The 22,825-nt window shown below is 46.5% G+C and overlaps 1 protein-coding gene across 1 annotated transcript; it reads left to right on the plus strand.

The window, feature by feature from the left end:
- Positions 1–1,298: 1,298 nt before the first annotated feature.
- LOC144121858 (glutathione S-transferase 1-1-like) lies at positions 1,299–22,803 on the plus strand. The gene is made up of 5 exons (XM_077655275.1): positions 1,299–1,582; positions 4,346–4,404; positions 7,991–8,132; positions 11,264–11,434; positions 22,588–22,803. Exons 1-5 carry the CDS (start codon positions 1,442–1,444, stop codon positions 22,723–22,725), a joined length of 651 nt encoding a protein of 216 aa, XP_077511401.1. The 5' UTR covers positions 1,299–1,441; the 3' UTR covers positions 22,726–22,803.
- The last annotated feature ends 22 nt before the right edge of the window (positions 22,804–22,825 follow it).

The following is a 22,825-nucleotide window of genomic DNA, read 5'->3' on the forward strand; positions in this document are numbered from 1 at the left end:
AACCGTACTGCTGGGGACAGATGAGATGCTTAGTTTGTAAGAAGTTATTTATTCGCCTGAAGAGAACACGCTCAGCTAATTTTGAGAAAAGAGACAATACTACCGAAATGGGAAGATAATTGTTCGGGTCATTTTTTTGCCACCTTTGAATATCACGGCAACACGTGCGACTTTTAATTTTCTAGGGAATACACCAGAGAGCAGCATTCTATTACAAATATGCGTAAGGCGACCAGCGATAATATTAACTGCACATTTGATAGGAAAAACAGCTACTTCCTCGTCTCCAGGTGAGCATGTGTTTCTAAAGGCATTAATAATAGAAACAACTTCATCCGCTGAAGTGGGGGACAGAAATATGGAATCAGCGCTGCAGGAGGGCAAATAAGTGTCTGCAGTCCGAGTTAAATGGCAGCTAACTGAAAGCTGGTATGCTCCGGCAGCTAAAAATTGTTCGTTGAGTTTGTTTGCAAGTGGCATACCGGCATAATTCACCCCATTGATTTTTAGCTCAGATGGAAGATCATTTTTCTTGTTCCCTATGATGGCGTTAATACCTTGCCAAAGTAATTTAGGGTTGTGCAAAATAGACGAGAACTTATTAATATAGAAAAGAAATTTAGCCTTCTTTAAATCTGAATTTAATTTGTTACGAAACTTTTTAAACTTAATTAAATCATCCGGGCATCGTGTTTCCAAAAAAGGAGAGAACATTTTATTCTTTTGCTTTATTTGTTTCAAAAGCGCGCCTGTCATCCACTCTTTTCTAGCCTTTCTGTATTTTTTCATAGTTTGGCCCGAATCCGCACAAAATGAATGTGCGAGAAACCGCCTTACTTATATTTACCAAGCGCGATTCTCTTTATCTCGGCTCGCATTGAATGAATACCAAACAGGACTCATCTTCTCCATGAGGTTTTTTCTTGAAAATCGTTCAAGTATCGAGTGTTTTGTAGCGTACTTTTACGACCTTTTCTCCTTATGTTGCAGACAAACTGCGGCCCGCAGCCATAGTGACATGGAAGTAAGACGATGCCAGAGAACAAATAAGAAGTTGCCTGCCGCCATTGTTATCTGCCACCTTGCGGATATTCTCGCCTAACGTTTGACAAAGGAATGCCGAAGCTATACACGTGCGACGCGTCCCCTCCACAATCTAACATTATTAGCTACGATCCTCAAGCGCACGTATGTCGTTGCCTTATACACCCTCAAGCGGTACTAGTGTTCCTGTATATGAGAGCATATACAGAAACACTAGAGCGGTACAGGCCGCTAGCGCCACCTGTCCATGAAGCCGCGCAGCTGCAACACTGACATCCAACCGGCAATCTGAGTCCTCCTCTCTGACCGCGGTCGGCAGCCACGCAACACTCCCCTGCTCACAAGTGCACTTTTTTCAATCGTTGTGATCTTGGAACTTCTTACTTTACGCACTGCCATGCCCATCGTCCTGTACAACGCTGCCGGAAGTCCGCCCTGCGGCCTCATCCAATCTTTGGCCAGGGAAATCGGAGTCGAGCTCAGCGTCAAGAACTTAGATTTGACCAAAAAAGAACATCTTTGCGATGACTTCCTGAAGGCGAGTGCGGTTCCTTTGGCTCGTGCCTTTGTTTCTGCCCAGTTGATGTCTTTTTGTCGATTTAGCTAGAGAATTGCGAGTGATGTTTGCCTCCTCTTTTATGCCGCGTATTATTTCCTTGCGTAGTGAAACATAGGCAGCGATACGGACGCTTCGGAGTGCTTCTTTATTTCAGAATCTATAAAATTACCCACTGGAAAGAACTAAATGCTACTAAAGGGTCTAGGCGCTTTCTTGGGTCTGCAGTTTCTGCTGAGATATCTTTAACGGCACGGGTTTACATGCATGGTTTGCGTAGCCGCGGAAGCGCTGTGGAGTAGGGAGACACAACTCAGCCGTAAACACCCTCGAGTCTCTACTCAGAGAGAGGCAGCCAAAAGATAGCGCAGATATGTGGTAGGAGGCTTGTTTCCAGAGCTGGGAGCTGGATGTTAGCTCGAAGACTTCTTTCCATGCTGCGGTGTTGCTTCAACCGCCTTTTTTTGTTTGTAGACGGTCTATCTATAGCATTGTTTTATTTTTGCTAAACTTCACAGTACTGTTAACTTGAGGTTCTGAATAATCCTGGAGGTCGCGCAGGGGGAGGGGGAAAGGATAGGAGGAATGGGAGAGCGTACCAGTCACCGCAACTGGGCTTCATATTACTGTTGCAACACAAAGCCAAAATGAAAGAAACAACCACGACGAGTAAGGTAGGCAGAGGAAGCTGCATCTGCGGTATGAATGCCGCAAAAGAATGGGCGGGGGAGGCGTGGGGGTTGTTTGCCTCATTTCTGACACCGACCCTCACGTTTGCGCTGTTCCGTCAGCGCCAGGCAGTTGAGGGAGGGGAAGCAGCATCGCCGACTCTCAGTGACTGCCCTTTTCAGCTTGTCGGACGCCCTTCTTCCTCTGTCGGAGTGGGGGGACCTAAATCACGAGGAGTTCCCCCTGTCTCAGCGGTCCCGACGCGTCGCCACTCATCGGCTTTTTGTGTGTGCCTGTACGGCCCACGCGGAGAAAAAATCTTAGCTGAGCAATAATCCCAACGAAGGTAAAACTACTACGTAACAGTGTAAAAAAAGCTAACATGGCCCAAAAATCAGCCACGGACTAGCAGCAAGCAAGTGCTGTTAGTCACCCTCAAGGTCGGGGACCTGGAATGTTAAGCTAAGGCAAACCACAAAGTTTGACTCAGCTTCCCATGTACGCGGTGTTCGGTGACCTTTTGGTAGCGCAGTTTCTACTTGCATTTCTTAAGTTCCACTTATTAGGCAACATAAGGTCGTGCGCAAAAAAAAAAAAAAGCCTTGGATAAAATATGCGCTATCTTAAATGCAATAACGGTGCACAGATAGGAGAATTAAGACCTGAACTTGGCACGCGTTGCTACGAATGCCTGTGAGCACACAGGCGCTCGTGTCGACAAATCCAGTAGTTAATAAGACTGCATGCCCACGAAGGCGTCAGGCATAAGACACACCGAAACACGTAAAAGACTTTTCATCTTTTCTGCACATGAGTGTCTTCAACTACTAAAGATAATCTAGTCGCCTGATTGGCAGCAACAGAGACATGGAGGTTCACAAAGTGCCGTGAAGTGAGGATAATCCACGTCACGTTATAGGCTCCGTGCCCTGGCGTGAGGTCGTTAGTAGCCCACAACATCTAGTGCCACCCTCGGGCCAAGTCGAGCGCAGAGCGGACGCCTGCACCAATTGTGTACACTGTGGCTTAGCAATGAAGAGGCTTAGGAATGAAGCAATAATCGTATGATCAGTGCAGCTCCACTTGTGGCCGATATACGTAAAAATCGCCGAGTTGAGTGCAGACGTGTGAAATGCACTCACATCTCTTCTGGGGTTCGTGCGAAGCCCCAACGCTAACTGCTACCGAGCGAGAAGAGGCGTTTTGGCTTTAGGCGAGAGTTATGGCGCCTTTTCTCTGCGCTTAGAAGGCTAAATGCAACAGATGCCGTGCGCTAGTGCAATATTATTGCATGTGAAAGAAAGCAATGTGAGCGAAACTGTTCCAGAGGCCTCCACTGCATCACCGCTCTTCCTGTGGCTCCTTGCACTCCCCCTTCATCATTTCCTGCACGAGTTCGAAAGTTACTAACCATCTGATTTTCTCAAAACACATCTGTACTTTTGGGGAGCTCCCAAAAAATCGGATATAGTCTGTCGATGATATATTGTGGTCCATTTACAACTTAATTGCTTTCTTCTTCCAGGCCCCACCTGGATAGCAATGTTTTCGATCAAGACAGGCTTTTAACTGAAAGTTACTTTTCCTGCATATTATTTATAGCACGCTTATTCAAATACACAAACCTAGGCAGAGAATTTTCTGCGGCTTGTCCGCACTGTAGCCCAATCTGGACATACGGAAACTGCCATCCTGAGACGTAAAAACGCTGACATTACGGACACCGTAAACCAGTCATTTATATGTGAAATGCACACCTGTTCTGAGACCGCAATTGTGCCGATTAGTCTGCATTCCTTCCTTGAAGCCTGCTTTAGAACCTATCATCGGCAAAGTATGTTACACTGGTCGAGCCAAATAAAGCTAGCCGGAGTCCGAAATTTCAAGACATATGTATATCTCGCGTACTCTCACTGGTCATCTTCACCATCTGATTGTTTCTCCAGCGGGGAAAACGTGATTTAATTGTAATTCTCTGAGGCCATCTTCTTAAGAGGACCTCCTGCGTTCTGCTGTCCTGCCGCCGCTTCTTTTTCATGACTGCTGCCATTACCTTACCTTTTTTCTTAATTGCAGATCAACCCTTTTCACAAGGTGCCTACAATAGACGATGATGGCTTCATTGTATACGAGAGGTATGCCAGAGTACATCACTGTTTGTCTTGATCGCTTTGTGCTGGGTTCTAGCACCGGTCAGTATTTATGAGTGCAATGAACTTAGCAGCCGGGTGGTGCTCTGCAGTAGTGTTTTGTACTCAACGCTGGGCTTGCTCCGTGCTGCAGGCCTCTTGACTTTTGAACGCATGGAGGGCCTTACTCAGAATTTCACAGTGCTAATATTTTTTTCCGGGCGCCCCTCTGGACAGACAAAAAGGCAATCTCACCCCATTTCATTCATTCCAAACTTAAAAATGAGAAAGCGTTTCTTGTTTCATGAGTGGCGTGGACAGGGGTCGCTTTCACCAATCCACAGGCAATCAACAAGCGAAACCTGGAGCTGCGGCGTGCGGGTCTAGTCTAGACATGCAGTGTTGTCTTAGAGACTTATTTTCAAGATATGTACTGAGGCGTACATAAATCATTACGAGCAGAGAAATCACAGATGCCATAAAGTACGTTTCTCGTAAATTTTCTTCTTGCTGGGCGTGTCGTAGTGCCAGCACGCAACACCCACTCAAAGCCCCCTCGCAATATACGACGCTGGTCCAGAAGATGGCGCGGGCATAAACCGCAAAATACCGCAGCGGACACCAGCTGGGCGAAAAACGGCAGAGTTTTTGCCTTTTCTCTATATAATGTGTTGCTGGTTTATACTATTACTGCACAGCATACACTCATATACCGCATTTTAAGAAAATGTGCTGTATTGGGCCTTCTTATCCTATGTAGTGTACCTCTAAATTATGGTTCCACACTAACTGGCTGGTGTTAACTTGTTCCTCCAGAATGTTTCACATAAAGTTCGCTGACACCGTACTCATGATACTCAGTTTTTCTGTGTCGCAGTATTTCAACTTTTTGTTCTTTTGTATTTGCGAGGTCAGTATAGTTACGTTTGAAATATTTCTGGTTAACATATTTCTGGTAAACATTGTTGTATTATCGTCCAGTTCAGAAAACGCATATCAGTGCACGACAGCACATTAAAATGTACAGTGTACAATGGTAGGCTAAAAATTTGATATAATGCGCACAGAAATTAGGATGAACCGTGGGGAAAGGGAATATTACCTCACAATAGGCAGTTGGGTACCGGAAGCAATAACAGGTAGCACGCCTGTAAATTCCAAACTATCAGTGGTTATACGGACCTTCAGAAAGAAATTTGGCGCGGAAATAAGATTTTAGCGCATTTGGCACGCTCTCTCAGGTTATGTCGAGCAACATGGCGATTTCCATGAAAATGAAAGTATGCGACGTTTATTGGGCTAAAACCCGAAGGTTACAAGAGTGGAAATAGCCGAGCCAGTTGGTTCATGACACCCCAGAGTGATGTAGGGACCCCAGAGTGATGTGGAAGAACTTTTCAAGATATTCGAAGAAAGTCTTTCACTATGACGAGGGAATTACCGCAAGACAACCAACTCAGCTCCTGCACTTGCGCCTATTCGTACACCTAGAGCACATCTGTTGGTGCTACTCCCCGCGCTCAAAGAAAGGTCTCATGCCTTACAGTTCGGCTTACTCGAAACTAGTAAAAACAGCAGCAGCAACAAGCGCTTGAAAAGCACCCTGAATAGGTAATGTCTGCATCGTAGCAAAGAAATCTTTAAGAATTAACTAGTACAAAGGTTGCGCATTGCCGGATTCCCGGACGCTGTTCTTTGTAGTGTTGGGTACAAAATTTGGAAAGATTTCCGCCGGGCAGCCACGAAGACACAGGAACAAGAAGAACGAGAAAACACTGTTGTGATCCCGTATGTGCACGGCGTGAGTCATACTTTGAAGAAAGCTCTGGGCCGGTCCGATGTAAGGGTGGCTTTTACTACACCTCAGAACTGGAAAAATTTTGCTAAATGGTCAATCGAGAAGAAACGCAGCCAAAACAGTGCGATAAGAAATCCGAGAGGCCTTCACCGAATTTAAAAAAGAAGGCTACGATGTGTCTTTGTCCTGTGGGTCATCCTACATAGGACCGACTGGACGTTGTTTAAATGATAGGCTCCGAGAACATAGCGGAGATATCAAAGACAGCACGAAAGAGAATCTGCCTCAACACGTGGTCACCTGCAAGTGCACTGCAAATCTTGACAAAAGCAAAGTGCTCAGGGGACACAAGTAACAGCTTGTGGGCGATATATTCGAAGCGCATGTCATTCATAAAAGAGGAGTGAAGTGCGTGAGCACACCTTCAATCACTTTGAGAAGGAAGGATATTAGTTTCCTTGATTGCTAAAAACGCGAGGAAACTTGCTGCTTGGTTTTCAAGTTTTCATGTTTCTATGCTGTGGGCGTGACCCTGGAGTATAAATTCCGTCAGTGCAATAAAATCTTCCTTCAGTTGAAAGTCAGCGCTCGTGTTTGTGTCTCTTCCTTATTGTCCTGTCTGTCGCGCTGTTATTTATGTGCCGAAGGCCACCATAGCCACTGAAATAAATTTTAAAAAGCGCAGAGGGCTATGGATAGGCAAATTATAGGAGTAAGTTTATGTCCCAACGGAGAAATGGAGCGCCGGCCATAGTTTAAGGTGAAAAGTTCCAGACGTTTCGGCTACCGTACGCAAGTATTGTTCACTCTTTGAATATTGATGATGATTGCAAATTTTCATGGCGCAAGGGCATCTGCGGCTAAACAGCGCCATGACACAAAGTATTTTCATTTACTCAAGGTGGGTTAAAAGACCCATTTCCAAAGCATTTCACCCTGAATTATCCGAGCGCCATGCCATCTAGGGGAAGCTTGTGCACATTGTATCATCGGTGGGCATCCGGCGGCACTGGGGATCGAATCCCGCGCCTCCTGCATGCGAGGTGGATGCTGAGTCCACTAGACCATCGCTGCGGTTACTCTTTAAATATTTGGCCAAGGGACAGTCGTAACTGCATAAAATCTAAGGTTTGTCTAAATGCCGGCTGGTCGTGTGAAGTAAATATTTGTCAGAGCAGAAAAAGAGTGTCTACCAACAGGTAGGGCCAGAAATGTTACAAAGTTTGGTTGCCGCTGCTTTTTTCTGCTGTGAAATTAATTTACTACCCAAGACCAAACGAGATTTTGTCAAATCTTGTATTTCATCTTAAGTGTGCCTTTAAGAGCCAAAATAGAACAGTGTGATTTTGAGAAGTAGCTCACAATAACGGATATCTTCGCTGAAATGAAGAACAGGAAATGAACTTGAGCGGGGCATATGAGGAGAAAAATAGATAACAAGGATAACGGAACGCAAGTAAATGCAGGAAAAACTTTGCCGAGGTGGCAGCAATCTAGGGGGGCGGGCGAGGTAACTGCAGATAACTTTGATAGCTTAACTGACCACAAGTGGCGCATGACAGGGCTAGTTAGAGCTGATTAGAGATCTGTCTTACAGTTGTTGCAGCCAGGAATAATTATGATGATGATGCTTAACTCGCTTCGATATAAATCACTGAATTTATCATTTATTTAAAAACGATTTCCTCCTGTCAGCTCTCACTCCGAGAACTCCTTCAAAAACCCTCATGATTATATGCATCTAATTTATAGAGAAAGTTGAATTAGAAATAACGACTGCGTTTACACCTACAGCAGCGCCATCGTCTACTACCTGCTGCGAAAGTACGCGCCGGAGACCGAGCTGTACCCCAGCTGTGCGAAGGCCCGCACTCGCAGCGACCAGGTGCTCGCCGCAGCATCCAGCCACATTCACACGCACCTCGGCGCGTTCTTCGTAAGTGCACATGCAGTGATTTTTACGGCGAGAGCCTTTAATGGCTCATACTCGCGGCCTAGCCGCCGCGGTGGCTGAGTGGTAATGGCACTCGGCTGCCGTCCCGAAAGACGCGGGTTCGATCCCGGCCGCGGCGGTCGAATTTCGATGGAGGCGAAATTCTAGAGGCCCGTGTACTGTGCGATGTCAGTGCACGTTAAGGAACCCCAGGTGGTCGAACTTTCCGGAGCCCTTCACTACGGCGTCCCTCATAGCCCGAGTCGCTTTGGGACGTTAAAACCCTATAAACCAAACCAAACCATACTCGCGGCTATGAGACCTTGTCCGTCCGCTGTCACGGACCTCAGCACCTCGAAAAGAAAAATAAACTTTTTACTTGATGGGATTCGAACCACTATCCTGCCGTTTCGCAGACGAGCGTGCTAACGACTACGCTACTTCCTGCCAACGCACGTGCAGTTCGCGTTGTCTAGGACGCTGGAGAGTGTTTGCGGAAAGGCGTCGAATCAGGCGGATGCCTCCCAAAGGCCCTCCAGTGTCCCCAGGATTTAAGATTCACAAGCAACTGTGTACTTAATCAACATCGCGCTTAAGGCTCTCGCCTCACCGCACTTTAGGTCAACAAAGTGCCCCCTAAATTTTTGTTTTAGTTTCGTGCATGGATTAGTTGGAAATTTCTGCGCACAAAAGGATTCCACACGTTGGACTTTGCAACGAACTTCAGTAAACTTACAACAGCTTTTACCATCAGGACCCATCGGCAGCGGGTTGTTCAAGAAATAGGAATTACGAACAATCTTTGTTGTGCTGAGCGCACGTTGTAATCTTCATATACACGCAGAAGTGAAGAGTCACATCTTCCGCTTGCTTGTTTGAATCATTGGAATGGTCCGAAGAAATTAGCAAACAAATTCGCCTGCGCAAAAAAAAAAATAGTTCACACGTGAAGATTCTGTTTTGGTTTAGATTTGAACAGCCGAATGATAGTCATGATGTCAAAGTTCAGTTCAGGTCGTCACGATACAAAACCAGCGATATTACCGCTGCTTCTTCATTGACAGCTCCTCCTTCCTTCGTTGCTATTCCGTCTTTTGGGGTAGGCTGGCGTAAGAGTTCTGGTGAATTAATACAACGAAGAACCGATTACAAGAGTGGAGCCTTTGTATACCTCACGGACCTGAACTGAGCTTACAGGTAGTTACGCAGTTCCGCTATTGAAACGGAGACCAAAACAATATCAGACACAGATTAGTCTATTTGCCGGGTCCATGTGAATTGCACTTGAGGGTTTGTATCCAATAATGTCTATCACGTCATCCCACACATCAAGAAACGGAATAAAAATTTGGTGTGCATACACTTTTTAGCACTTGAACTGGGCTGCTGCGCATCTTTCTGGAAGTGGCGTCCCTCATAGCCTAAGTCACTTTGGGACGTTGACTTTAAAACCAAACCAAATCTCACAAGTGCAGCAGGTGCTCGTGGCACACCCGCGTCTATCTAAGCCACTTTCAAACCGGCTGCTTCTTAACATTGCTGCAGTTGTCAGTTGAATAGCAAAGTAAAACTAAAAATTTGAATCTATACATACCCAATGTATAGTTTTTTCTGCATGCAGTGAAGGCTCAATAATAATGACATTAGTGCCTAAAATAAAAATAAAGCGCTTGCGAGGAGAAGCGTCCAAATACTTTATATACGCGTCCACCTCTTAGGCTGGCATTAATATGCTGTAAACTAGTATGCAGAAAAAAGAAGTAATGTTGAACAGTTTCGGAAGGGAACAGCAGTTTCCAACTGGTACCGCGGTGCTTGAATTGAGGAGGGAATACGTCTTCTTAGGGCAGGTAGCGGCCCGAGATGCGGATCACGAGTGTGAAATAACTAGAAGTATAAGAACAAATTGGAGCGTTTGGCAGATTCTCCAAGATCATGAATGGCAGTTTACCAATATCCCTCAAGAGAAAAGTATACAACAGCTGTATTTCACCGGTACTAACCTACGAGGCAGAAACAAGGAGGCTAACGGAAAGGGTTCAGATTAAGTTAAGGTCAACGCAGCGAACAGTGGAAAGAAAGATGATAGGTATACCGTTAAGAGACAGGAAGTGGGCAGAGTGGGTCAGGGAACAAACTCGCCTCAATGACATCCTTGCCGAAATCAAGAGGAAGAAATGGACTTGGACCGGTCATGTAATGCGAAGGCAAGATAACCGCTTGTCCTTAAGTGTAACGGAATGATCTCCAAGAGAAGGCAAGCGTAGCAGGGCACGGCAGAAAATTAGGTGGGCGGATGAGATAAAGAAGTTTCCAGAGATATGGAGACCGGAGCAAGCGGAGGACAGGGTTAATTGTAGAGACATGGGAGAGGCATTTTACTTGCAGGTGCGTAATCAGGTTGTTACTAATGATGAATAGGCTGCTGCGCACAGCAAATGCAAGACGCTGAAAATCAGCACAATAACGCAGAAAGTGAAATTAGTACGCTTTACCTTTGCTGTTCTGCACGCGTATGTCAGCTCTCCACTGATTCCCGCAATCGGCGTTGCACAGCGCGTAGGTGGTGACCATCCAACGTACTGTTGAAGCATTCATCACAATACACCTCACGTATCGCATTCTTGCATGACAGGAAATCTCATCTGTAACGCATCGCCTCGTGTTAAACTCACTGGCTTTTGAAAATTCTCGTTTTATTTCATGGTTTGCTCTTTGGTGATCTGCAACCCTTTCTACTTGTGATATTTGAAAGACATGATTCCTCTGCACAGTAAATTTTAGTATTCAGAATATGGAGAAATACACTACATCTCATTGACGCGCTCACAACAGCCTGTTGACTCGGAGAACTACTTGCTTTTGTATGCACATAAAGGCGCTTTGTTTTTGACAATTTCTTTTTTGCTTCTTGCTGTACAGTGTATTGACTGTCGGCTCCCGAGGCTTGCGCTATTTTGTACAGAAAGCTATGGTCTTCTCTCCTCCACTTAATGACTTCAAAAATAGACCGTGTGAACAAAAACGAGATTTTTTCAGCACATAGCCCTAGCCCCAATAAAGCACGACGTCTGCGGCGACTGCATTTATAACTGCACTGTCCCGCTCATTGCCTTCTCCGCCTCTCCACCCAGCGCCCACGCTTCTTCGACAGCATCAAGCCGACCGAGGAGGAACTGAGGGCGTTCGAGCAGAACGTGTTGAAAGGACTGGAGAACCTCATTGGCGGTGAGAAGTTTGCTGTCGGCGACAGAATCACCGTTGCTGACCTATGCCTCATCGGACACGTTACTCTCGCTGTTGAGGTAAGCATCGCAAGTGGAGCCGCTGTCTATACGTTTCAAATCGCATGGTTTTACCTTCGAAAACGACCGCACGGTGGCACAGTGGTTATGGCGTACGGCTGCTGACCCGAAAGACGCGGGTTCGATCCCAGCCGCGGTGGTTGAAATTCGATGGAAGTAAAATTCTAGAGACCCGTGTACGGTGCGATGTCAGTGCACGTTAAAGAACCCCTGCTGGTCGAAATTTCCAGAGCCCTTCACTACGACGTCCCCCATAGCCTGACTACTTTGGGACGTTAAACACCCCTAAACCATAAACTTACCTTCAAGTGCGCGGCATCAGTTGAACAGACAATAGGAGGAACCGGTTTGGCTTGCATATGGTTAAGAGCGAAATTAGGTAGCATATCTTCATTTTATGTCATTGGGTAAAATCAATGACAAGCACAGGTGGGCATTTGACCTCAAAAATGTCGGCTTCACCTCAACTTCAGAAAAAACAACCTTGCCGACTTCACTGAACCTCAACCTCATCAGTTGAAGTTGAGGTCTCCTGAGACGCCCTCACCTCGCTTATCCCGAGGCCACTGCCGGCCTCACTAAACCTCAACTCAACTTCAGATGCTTAGGGTGATGTCGGTTGCTCGACCTCAGAAAACAAAAAAAATAGTGAAAGCGATTAAGAACCCTTTTAGTTGAAAACAATACTGAGAATCCTTTGAGAAAGGAAAGCCAAAATTATGGTAGTACCATTGTGATGACAATAGCGGCTCTAAGCGGCCTGTAATTATTTCATAAGGTGTGTACAAACACTACCGTATTTATGTGCACTAAATTGGAGAATGTTATAAAATGCCGTGAACCCTCGGAGAGTATATGGCCTGCTGGCAGGGGTGTCCCTTACGCGGTTACCACCAGTACGTCGGAGACTTTATTCATTAAGTTTGCCTCACTAACTATTTGCAAGCTTATCACTGTCAGTATTCGGCAATCTTCATCATGTAACCTTGCTCGTATTGGAAGCCTCTCGCTCATTCACGCAAGAACCGGCAGTTGACAAATACAGACCTTTTACACCATCTGCCAGAAATTTGGAGGGGGGAGAGGTATTCACGATACTCTTCTTCGACTTCAGAATATTTAGCGAATGTAATGAAACTGGTCGCCGATGTACTTGCGAATGTAACGGCTACGCAACGCATATCTGTTTTATTTCGATTGTCTAGCTCAGTCCGGCATAGCGAGACGACTCAGCGTAGATGAAATTTTCGCCACCCAGCAAACGCTCTTTTCAATCTTCTGTATACTGCCTTCGAAAACACTTAAGTTGCGACTGTAGTACACCAACTGAATTGGTTGAAAATTCTTTTTCTTTTTTAGAAGGGGAAATGCGCAGTAATTGTCTCACTTATGTCGGTGGACACCGGAGCTGCGTCGTAAGGGAAGTGAGGAAGGTGGGAGTGAAAGAAAGAAGAGAGAAAGAGGTGCCGTAGTGGAGGTCTCCGCGGACATCGCACAGCAGACGGGCGCCTTTTGCGGTTTGCCTCCATCGAAACGGGGCCGCTGCGGTCGGATTTGAACCCGGGTACTCCGGCTCAGTAGACGGGCACCCTAACTACAGAGCCACCGCGGCGGGTCACTAACAGAGGCGCGTTTTATGTATGTCTATGTAGAAGCGCGCGGCTTCTTTTATTAATGTGATAGCATTAGATGGATCAGTTTCATGGTCATATCTACATAAAAGTGTATAAAAAAATGGCACCATGTGACTCACGAGCCGAGGAGTCATGCGACGAATTTGATAACGTCAGATCATTGATTAATACTAATGAACACAGATTTATTAACATATATAAATTATGTTGATTAATGTAATCAGGTGACGCTTATTAATTAACACGATTAGTGATGTCATCATATGGGTGTGACGTCATACAGGGTCACGTGACAACGATGTAATGAGGTGTTATGACTTTTCGCGTCACAACGATGTAATGTCACGTCATACCAGGTCCCCACCTCCATTTCAAGGTCCATATGGATGCCACATTGCTACACATGCGGCATGACACATTATGCTTTATGGGGCTTCAGCGTCCCAAAGCGACTCAGGCTGTGAGGGACGCCGTAGTGAAGGGGTGGGCAAATTTCTACCACCTGGTGTTGTTTAACGTGCACTGACTTTGCATAGTACACGGGCCTCTTGAATTTCGCCTCCATCGAAATTCGACCTCCACGGCCGGGATCGAACCCGCGTCTTTCAGGTCAGCAGCCTAGCGCCATAACCACTGAGCCATCGTGGTGGCCGCATGACGCATTACAAAGAGTACCCACAACCCGGTCCACATTAATGACATTCGGATTGTTCAGCAAATAAACGCGCCAGCTCTCATGTGTGACATGCTGCAAAGATCATGCAACGACACATGCCGTTGACCCTCGAGATGATGGCGATGATGATGATAATAAAGTATGTTTATGAGCCCGGGGAAGTCTGATATACTGCTACTGAATTAAAAATTGCCAGAATGTTCACTAAATATTGTGCATTACCCAGCAACCGAAGGCAATAATTCTGCGAAAAAACGGAAATAGCCGCCTCTAATAAATAAGAATGATGATGTTGATATTCTTGGGAGGTCAAGACCATCCCTCGTTTTCTCCACTTCCCTGCAGGTGGAGATTGTAATGATTTCGAAATCCCGGAAATTCGCCGATAACTCCGTGTCCTGCGGTTCTTTGCAAGAACGGGCTAGATAACGTCTTCGAACAATGTGCCGACTATTGAAGCAACACTGGCAAAGCAACTGGCCTAGTGTGGACAGCGTGAACCGCTCTCTCTGCCAAGAGCACCCCGGCTGCCCAGTCAAATTTCGACGCAGCGAAATCTTTCCCCCCCTCCCGCCCCCCCCCCCCCCTTCTCGAGATAAAAAAAAAACGCCTAAATACTCATGCGCCTGAACATAATTCTGGATACTATTTCGTCAACCAGTTTCAGATAAGCTGCTTTAAGTTAATCAATTGTTTTCCTTCATAACTGAACTAATCAATGCTACGCCGGTGTCCTCGACGTTTTTACCCGCGAGCACAGCGCGAGAATACCGCGAAGCCGTTTAAGGTGAACTATGGGTCTCTGCAGAATAGTTAAAGAAAATATAACGGTGTGGGTATTGCCTGGTCGTCTGCAAGGCAGGCCGCCAACCTAATTGATCCCATACGAGAAAAAAAAAGAGATTGATTACAAACTTACAAACAAATCGCACACTCAAAACAGAAGCGAACAACGGTTTGCCCCATTAAACGTCATTTTAGAAGGTGTGAAACAGCGACTCAGCAGCACATCGCCGCACTTATTCAGATCAATTCACACATCTTCATTAAAAAAGTAAAAGGACTCAGCTATCACATCATCACACATGCATTATAGTTTTGCATTTTTTTTACTGCTATAACATCGCTATGCTGTTACCTTTACCCCATACTGCGGTGTCGGCATAAAATGTGAATTTCTAATAATGAACAAGGAACAAGAATCCAAAGATTGGTTACTCGGAATGATATAGAATTAAATTTTATTTGAAACTGCTTGCATTACGGAACCGGAATATACATAAGTAGTATGAGATTCAACACCGACCAAAAGCTTCGACGGTGTTATACAGCTTTTCATTGCTTCGTGCTTTTTTCAAGGAACCGTCTAAATCCCTTTCTATCGCCTGAGCCGACTGCTCCAGTTTCTGTTAAGTAACCGTGTAATGAACAGCACGATCCCCTTTACACGATTGCAAGGCAAGAGCCGTGACGACAGCGCCGGCAAGGAGCACAAACATGAAGCAGCCTTGGTTCGGGCCATCCGCACTGCGACGAATTTATTCCGTGTTATACTGAACTTATCTGTTTGCGGCATCGGACAGAGCAACCGCGTTTCAACGCGAGTTTTGTGTTTTGCGCGCTCCCGGGAGTTTCAGCCGACCGACAGGCAGCTACGGCTGCTACGCCAATGGCGGAAGGGGGAGGGAGGGTGGCGTGCCGTGGCAGCAGCACTCCTTCCAGGAAGACCATAGGGTTGCCTCCTCCTGTAAGCTCGGGCTGAACGGACATTACGGCGCAGCACCAAAACCTAAGAGCGGACGGTGGCATCCGGATGTCTAGACAGGGGAAACCGAACACCAAGCTTCACTGCATAAACACTGCGGTGGTACACTCCGAGTCCGCTTCGGAACAGGCACTCGTCGCGGTAAGCCGCGGCAACTGCAAAAAGTCTCCACCTCAATATTTTGACCTCACTGAATGATGACCTCACACAACCTCAAACTGTTCAAAGCCTTTTCTGGTGGTCTGAATTTCACCATTGAGTTGCCTGTGAATAACAGCATCCAGTTTTTAGACGTGTTTCTTCTTTTTAAGGACGACCATGTTTGCTGGTATTACAACGTAAGGTCTAGAATGAGTTTGCTATCATTTGACAGCGCGCACTCAAAGTTAATAAAAAGAATGATAGTAACAAACGCACTTCAGGCGGCGTTAGCCAAGAGTTGTGTGCATATGGCAAAATCAAGCTTTGACAACCAGGTACAGCGCCTCTACTCTGCCTGGTACACGCCTTCATTAGTTACTGATATATGTGAGGCGATGGTCAAAAAGTTAAAGGAGGGGAGGCAGGTTGGGAAGGAGCGAGAGAAGAAACGCGTTGCAGTCATACCGTACCTTCACAAGATGTCCCACAACGTGAGAAAGGTAGCAGGACGGTATAACGTCAAGGTCGTCTTTTCCGCACCGTGCAAGCTATCGAGGATGTGTGTCTTGAACAACAAGGCAAGAAAGGCGACCTGCACTACGAGACACGGGCAACGGTACACACACTGCCGGACAGGGGTTGCCTATCAGATACCCCTAACGTGCGGTTGTGTGTACATAGGCCAGACGGGAAGATGCTTTAATGTCAGGGCCAGGGAGCACTTCCTCAACGTAGATAGAGGGTCTGGAAGTAATCTAGCAGACCACTGCAACCAGCCTCGCCACAAGTGTAAACCTATATTAGAGAACACAAGGTTCCTAGCAACATCAAAAAACAAAACAGAAAGGGAGGTCATTGAGGCCTACTTTATTGCTAAGGCAGGGGACAGTTGCGTAAGCACGCCCTCAATTTCACTGCACGAGATAGAAATGCGCTTCCTTGACCATGCCTAAAGATTACTGATTTTACGTGTTCGCCTGCCACTTCCCGTTTGCTCATAAATTTTCCTATGATAGCCCGTGCGCATTCTTCTCCTCAGGTTTTTTGGTGCGGCTCATAAGTGGTAATTGTCCAAATTGTGTTTTTACATGCAGACTGTTTTTTACCTCTTACCTTATTGGCGTTGACAAGTTTTTGCTTTTTAGGTTGTTTTCATATGATTTTAGTTGTTTGTGGCATCTGTAGGGTAGGATGACGTTCTATCTGTTTTTAGATTTCTGACTCTGCTTTTGCTTCGCTTGCTTGGGCCGTTTTAGGCTCGCTCTTTGCTGTTGTGAAAGTGTTCTTGACACCGCCCTTTGGCCACGATGTTGTTTGGCACTTGTGTTTTTTTCCTTGGTTTTTTGCTGGTTAAAGTACTTTTGATATGTTCACTTCATAAAGTTTCATCCCTTTTTTTCACTTTGTGGTTTTTACTTCTGGTTCAATCATGTGTTGGCCGCCCCTCGATGACTGTAGATTAGGTTGTAATCTTTGGCCCCCTGACTGTCACGTGGTGTTTTGGCATATATTGTGCTGGGTGTTCCTCGACAATAAAGAGTTGTTAGTCAGCGCTCGTCCTGTCGTCAGTGTTTTTTTTCTTCTCGTGTCCCTGTCTGTTTCCGCGCTGGTCTCTTCGAATCACGCGTGAGGTTGAGGTCTGATTTGCTGTCCTCACTCAGAAAATTTCTAACCTTCGCCGACCTCACCTCAACCTCACCTCACGACGTGGGGTTGAGGTCATCTTGAGGTTGAGGTCAACGTCATGAGGTTGCCCACCTCTAATGCTTACTTTACATTTAATATTTCATGGTAGCATTCCTGGTGTGTCTCTTGTATTATCCATATGGTGAATTATGTGTGTAGTAGCTGTGCTTTGCTGAGTGTTATGTTCCAGTGTTTTCCTTAAATTATGTGAAAAGGAGTAGCCGGAGCCATAATCAGCACCAGCGTCTCCTTTAATGTCCATGTGAGTAAAAAAAGAGATAGGATGAAGGAGGACGGGCGAAAGTGATTGGTTTTCAATTCAGCAACGATATCTGATCTCCCTAAAGAGTCCCTGTCGCACATTGCACTGAGGGTTAGAAAACCAATAGACAGATAGCTATTCAATTAAGCATCACCCTACTGCAAAAAAAAATGATCTGACTTGCGTACGCCAGAAATATTGAGGAATAAAGAAGACCCTCTATCTTTTCCTTCTTAACCGACACGACCAGAAATATATGAAGGTTGTTACAAGCACGGACCACGCTCCGCTCCGGATTTCGTCACCCAGCTTGGTTGTTTAATTTCTTTTTCCCGCTTGTATATATCAGACGGCCTTCACTTTATTGCGGCCGTATTTATGTTTGTTATCGTATGAAATACAATGGTTCTTGCTTACCGCAGCGCTGGCCTATTGTTGTCCCTGCCTCCAGCTCCACCTCTGCAGTAGAGAATTTCAATGTCCAATGCCTCCGGCTACCCGCTGGTTTCGAATGGGTAAAGGTTTTCGTCCGGCTTGGTACTCGGTTTATCTGTGGTTAAATGCTTCAACAAATAAGTTCCCTGGTCGTGCTGACCAGAAACATTCCCTCTGTTGCTCTTCGGTTAAGCTTCCTTTCTTTGGTTTTATTTATTCGATTGTGGTAGACAGGTCACATACAAATCAATGAAGGCTACCGGAAACATCTGAAAAAAGGTCTTACGAAGCCGTGCCCTCCATCACTAAAACGAAAAGGGTCAAAGTATTTCACAGCAGCCAATAATAACAGAATACCAATGTTATGCCGCAAGGTCAATACTCACGCCTGCTCCTCACTGGGCCTTCAAGTGGAGGGAGCATATGCCGGCTTTACTGAGGCACACGTGGTATGCCTTCTAAGCAATGAGTACCATGCTCAAAATCTGCTGTGTTTAAGAGAGGTCATCAACTGATTTTACATCCCACAGCGTTCAAGAGCATCTTGCCCTACACAAAAAATCACTGAAACGAAATTTATAGGTAATCTCCGATGAAATTTGTTATGCGTATCGCAGCGCCATATAACAGTGTAGTGAGAGGAACGAGCATATTACTGCGAGCTAGCAGTTCTTCTCTATGCCATCTGATTTTTCTTATACGGTTACGCCGAGAGTGCCTAGGCAAGGAATGCTATTAGCTAAACGTTCGCCTCTAACCGTTGGGTGTGTGGTTTCACGTTTACCCCGGTTCGAGTGGTTGTCGGCAACAATTTTTGGTGGCGCAGTGGAAGAAGTGGAGCGCTAACTACGCACCGCATTGTTTAACTTCAAACCAGTGTTCCCTCTTTATCAGTGTCGGTGCAAATCCTTTTCACCACACAATTCGCAACGTGAGGGGCGCGTTATTTGGCGTATGGAAACGGATAGTAGTCTCTGGACCACGTGTGCCTCAAGCAAAGTCGGTAACTCTGCTATTATCAGGCGGCTGGAGGTGAAAGTCAAAATTTTGTTCCATAATATTCACAATTGTGGTCCCCAGCCACTGGCTAATAATAAATCCATCTATTTAGTTTTAGTAACACGTGGTCCATAGAACTTTGTCCCCAACAGTACCTTGTCTACAGAAGCCCAGGTTGTGCTCTACGCATCGGGATCATGCGCAGCCAATTTTAGGGTGTTCAAAACTATTGTCGAGAAAGCAAACGCATTATCTTTAAAAAATGCTGACACCAAAATCTTGTGCGCTTCCTTCTTAGTTAGCCATTAATACTGGTATTATTCAACGAGGTTCTTAACTGTCACAACCGAACAACCGCAGCAGCTAAAGTAAACCACTTGTGCTCTCGAATCAGCAGAACAAGTTTCTGAGGGGTGCCAAATTTGCTAACACTTCATGCATAAATAGCCAAGATATTTTCAGTCGCTATGTCACCTATTAAATGCGCTTTTTGGTCTGTATTGCCAAAACGCAGCTCAACCTGTTAAGGCCATATAGAGCCAAATGCTGCAAACGATAGAGCACGCGCATTTAAAACACCGGTTTGTAGCGGTACTGAAATAAGTCGTAGCGAGTGAATGGGAACGGGTCCAGAGTGGGGTCGCCTAGTTATCAAACCACTTCGCTTTAACTACGGTCAAAATGCACTTAATTGATCAATTAAAAGTTGTTCTTCCTGCCCTTTTGTTGATATCGATCCTGCGGGATTACTCGGACTCTAAGGAGAATCAACTGAATTGCTTCATACAAAAACACCATTCACCACAGCATTTATACGACGATTTCCTTCCTGGCCGCCACAGAGCACGTCTCCGCGGCTATTCCAGCTTGTAGTCTTCCTAAACAAAAGCAAAAAAATTCTCCTTCGGGGACAGACGACGCAATGCTTCAATATTCTAAGCGCTTGCTGTCCTGCACAAAAGAAAAGTAGTAACAGTAGCTTCAGACGCGAGTTTTCTTGAGCGTCGTTCGTTCACAGTGACATCAGGGTTCTGGCTCATGTGTCGGAAGGGCTTCTGATATGATATTGCGATGTGCAATGCGAAAGAGCAACCGGAAGAGAGACGAAAAACTGCGGCGGTCTCTAAGTGGTCGGAGCGCGCGAGGGAAAGAAAATGAACTTCTGCCTCTACTAATGCATGCGCTTCTACTTCTACGTCTACAATACCACTTCTACAATACCACTTCTACAATGGCACTTCTGCAGTGGCATGTATCACTGCCCCCCTCTTCTGCAGCATCGACACGATGCGGCTAGGAGGCAAAAGTCAGAGAAAGGTTAGCACACGGCTCCAGTAAACCGCCGTTACGTCAGGTAGACTGCCGTGGTAAGGCTTCATGCGAACAATGTGCACGACTTCAGTTCCGTGCGATCGCCGCGATGAGCAAGCCGCTAGGGTGGGATCAACTGGAAACGTACATCACTCAAGCGGCAACTACTTCGTAAGGGCCGAAGTATCTGTGCAGCAACTTTTCAGAAAGTCCGCGGCGACGCACAGGTGTCCAAATCCACACGAAGTCGCCGGGCTCGCAACTGACGAAGCGACGTTCGAGGATGTACCTAGCGGCGTCAGTCTCCTGTTGACGGTTAATTCGCTGTCGTGCCAGTTGCCGTGCTTCCTCAGCACGCTAAACGAAGGTGTCTACGTCGAGGCCAGCGCCAAAGTCGCAGTAGGGGCCAAAGGGCAACATAGCATCCAACGGAGTAGTCACCTGCCGACCGAAGACAAACAGAGCGTTTTTCCTCCATAAAAAACGCAGCCGCCGCGGTCGGGTTCGAACCCGACCGCGGCGGCTGCATTTTTATGGAGGAAAAACGCTAAGGCGCCCGTGTGCTGTGCGATGTCAGTGCACGTTAAAGATCCCCAGGCGGTAGAAATTATTCCGGAGCCCTCCACTACGGCACCTCTTCTTCCTTTCTTCTTTCGCTATCTCCTTTATCCCTTTCCTTAAGGCGCGGTTCAGGTGTCCAATGATATATGAGACAGATACTGCGCCATTTCCTTTCCCCCAAAACCAATTATTATTATTATTATTATTATTATTATTATTATTATTATTATTATTATTATTATTATTATTATGAACGAGGGCCCGTTGGGTTGTCTCCTGCAGGGCGGTGTTGTACGCAAACGTTACGTACGGTAGAATGGTGTCCCGAGTTCGATGCTCGACGTTGACATACATCGAAAGCATATCGGCTAGTGAGGGGTTCAGTCACTCTACCAACCAGTTTGTCTTCGGTTGATAGGCCGTAGCACGTCAATGGCTGGTCTGCGTCAGTCATCCGGGATTGGGTTAAGTGGGCCCCCGGTCAGTAACAACAACGGCGAGGGCTCCATGACTCAAGACAATGTTTTGGACGAAGAACTGCGCCACTTCCGCTGCAGTGCCTTCGACAAAGGACGTGGTCTCAGCGTACCGTGTCAGGTAGTCGGTCGGAGCGACTATCCAACGCATTCCAGAGGAGAACTTCGGAAAATGGCCAAGGAGGTCCATGCCCAGTCGGTGAAAAGGGGTCTTCGGTCGATCGACGGGGTGAAGAATACCGGCTGGTTTCAATGGAGGAGACTTCCGACGTCGGCAGTCACGGCATATTTTTACGTAGGCCAGCACCGATGAGAGTAACCTGTGCCAATAACACTTTTGTCTAATTCATGCGAGTGTACGGCTCACTCCAAGTTGGCCGGGCCGGCGATTGGTGCATCATGACAGGCACTCAAGATCTAAGGCCGCCACTGTGATGGTACGACAAGTAGGAACGCTTGTTTGTTGTTGGAAACGTTGCGTTTGTAGAGAACTCCAGATCGCAAAGTGAGTGCGTGGCCCACGAAGAAAAACACGCGGAATGCGCATCCAACGCCATAACAGCGCAAGAAAGCACCCGGCCAGAGTCACCAAGCTAACACGGCGTATCGAGCCACCCACTCCGACCGCACCGGCAAGAAAGGCTTATACTATCGTGAACAGAACTGCCGCGGACGCGCAGTCGCTGGTTAAAGTACGTCGCTGCGTCATAGGAGTCCCCTACTGGCCCGAGAATGGCGCGTCCATATTGTGCACCAAGTGGTGCTCGCATGAAAGCCCGCTCCTCCTCCCTTGGGCTCTGATCCAGAGGCATGCTACACGATGAGTGGACAAGTTGGCGCGTTTCGCGGCGTATGCCGCCACTTTGATAACGTGCCGGTCAGCTACATTTTATATTGGAGTTTACCAGCAACTCGCTATTGAGCACCCGCCAGATCGTTGCTTCGTGTATCAAGCCGAAGGATTTGAACGCGGTTCGTAAGACGTTCTCGGCCGGTCAGCCCCCTCTAGCAGGAATGGGCGTGGCGTTAAACAATAACTTGCCGCCAGAAATACGCTTTTTGCGAGTGTCCGCATGCCCTGGGCATTTGTCTCTCCTATAGTAGGTGTGCGCTTGCGGTCGTGCATACGAGTAAAAAAAAATTAAAAGGCATAAGAAAATGTCCTAAGATATTGCCTAATCCCCTGGTTCGGAATTTTTTTTTTCAGAGTGGCTACTTCGACAAAGACAAGTTTCCCAAGCTTGCCGGCTACTACGAGCGAGTTAAATCCCAGCTGCCTTACTTCGACGAGATCTACGGGCCTGCCATCTCAATAACAGAACAGATTCTGGCTAAGATGAAATAGAGTTTGCATCTCTGCGGTATTCGTTACCCTCGCAGGATATAAAGATGGTGTAATAAACAGACAATCCTAGAAAACGGATCAGCGAAGTGGCTATATTCTG

Source organism: Amblyomma americanum, chromosome 2, assembly GCF_052857255.1.
Source record: "Amblyomma americanum isolate KBUSLIRL-KWMA chromosome 2, ASM5285725v1, whole genome shotgun sequence".
In the NCBI taxonomy this organism is placed as follows: Eukaryota; Metazoa; Arthropoda; class Arachnida; order Ixodida; family Ixodidae; genus Amblyomma; species Amblyomma americanum.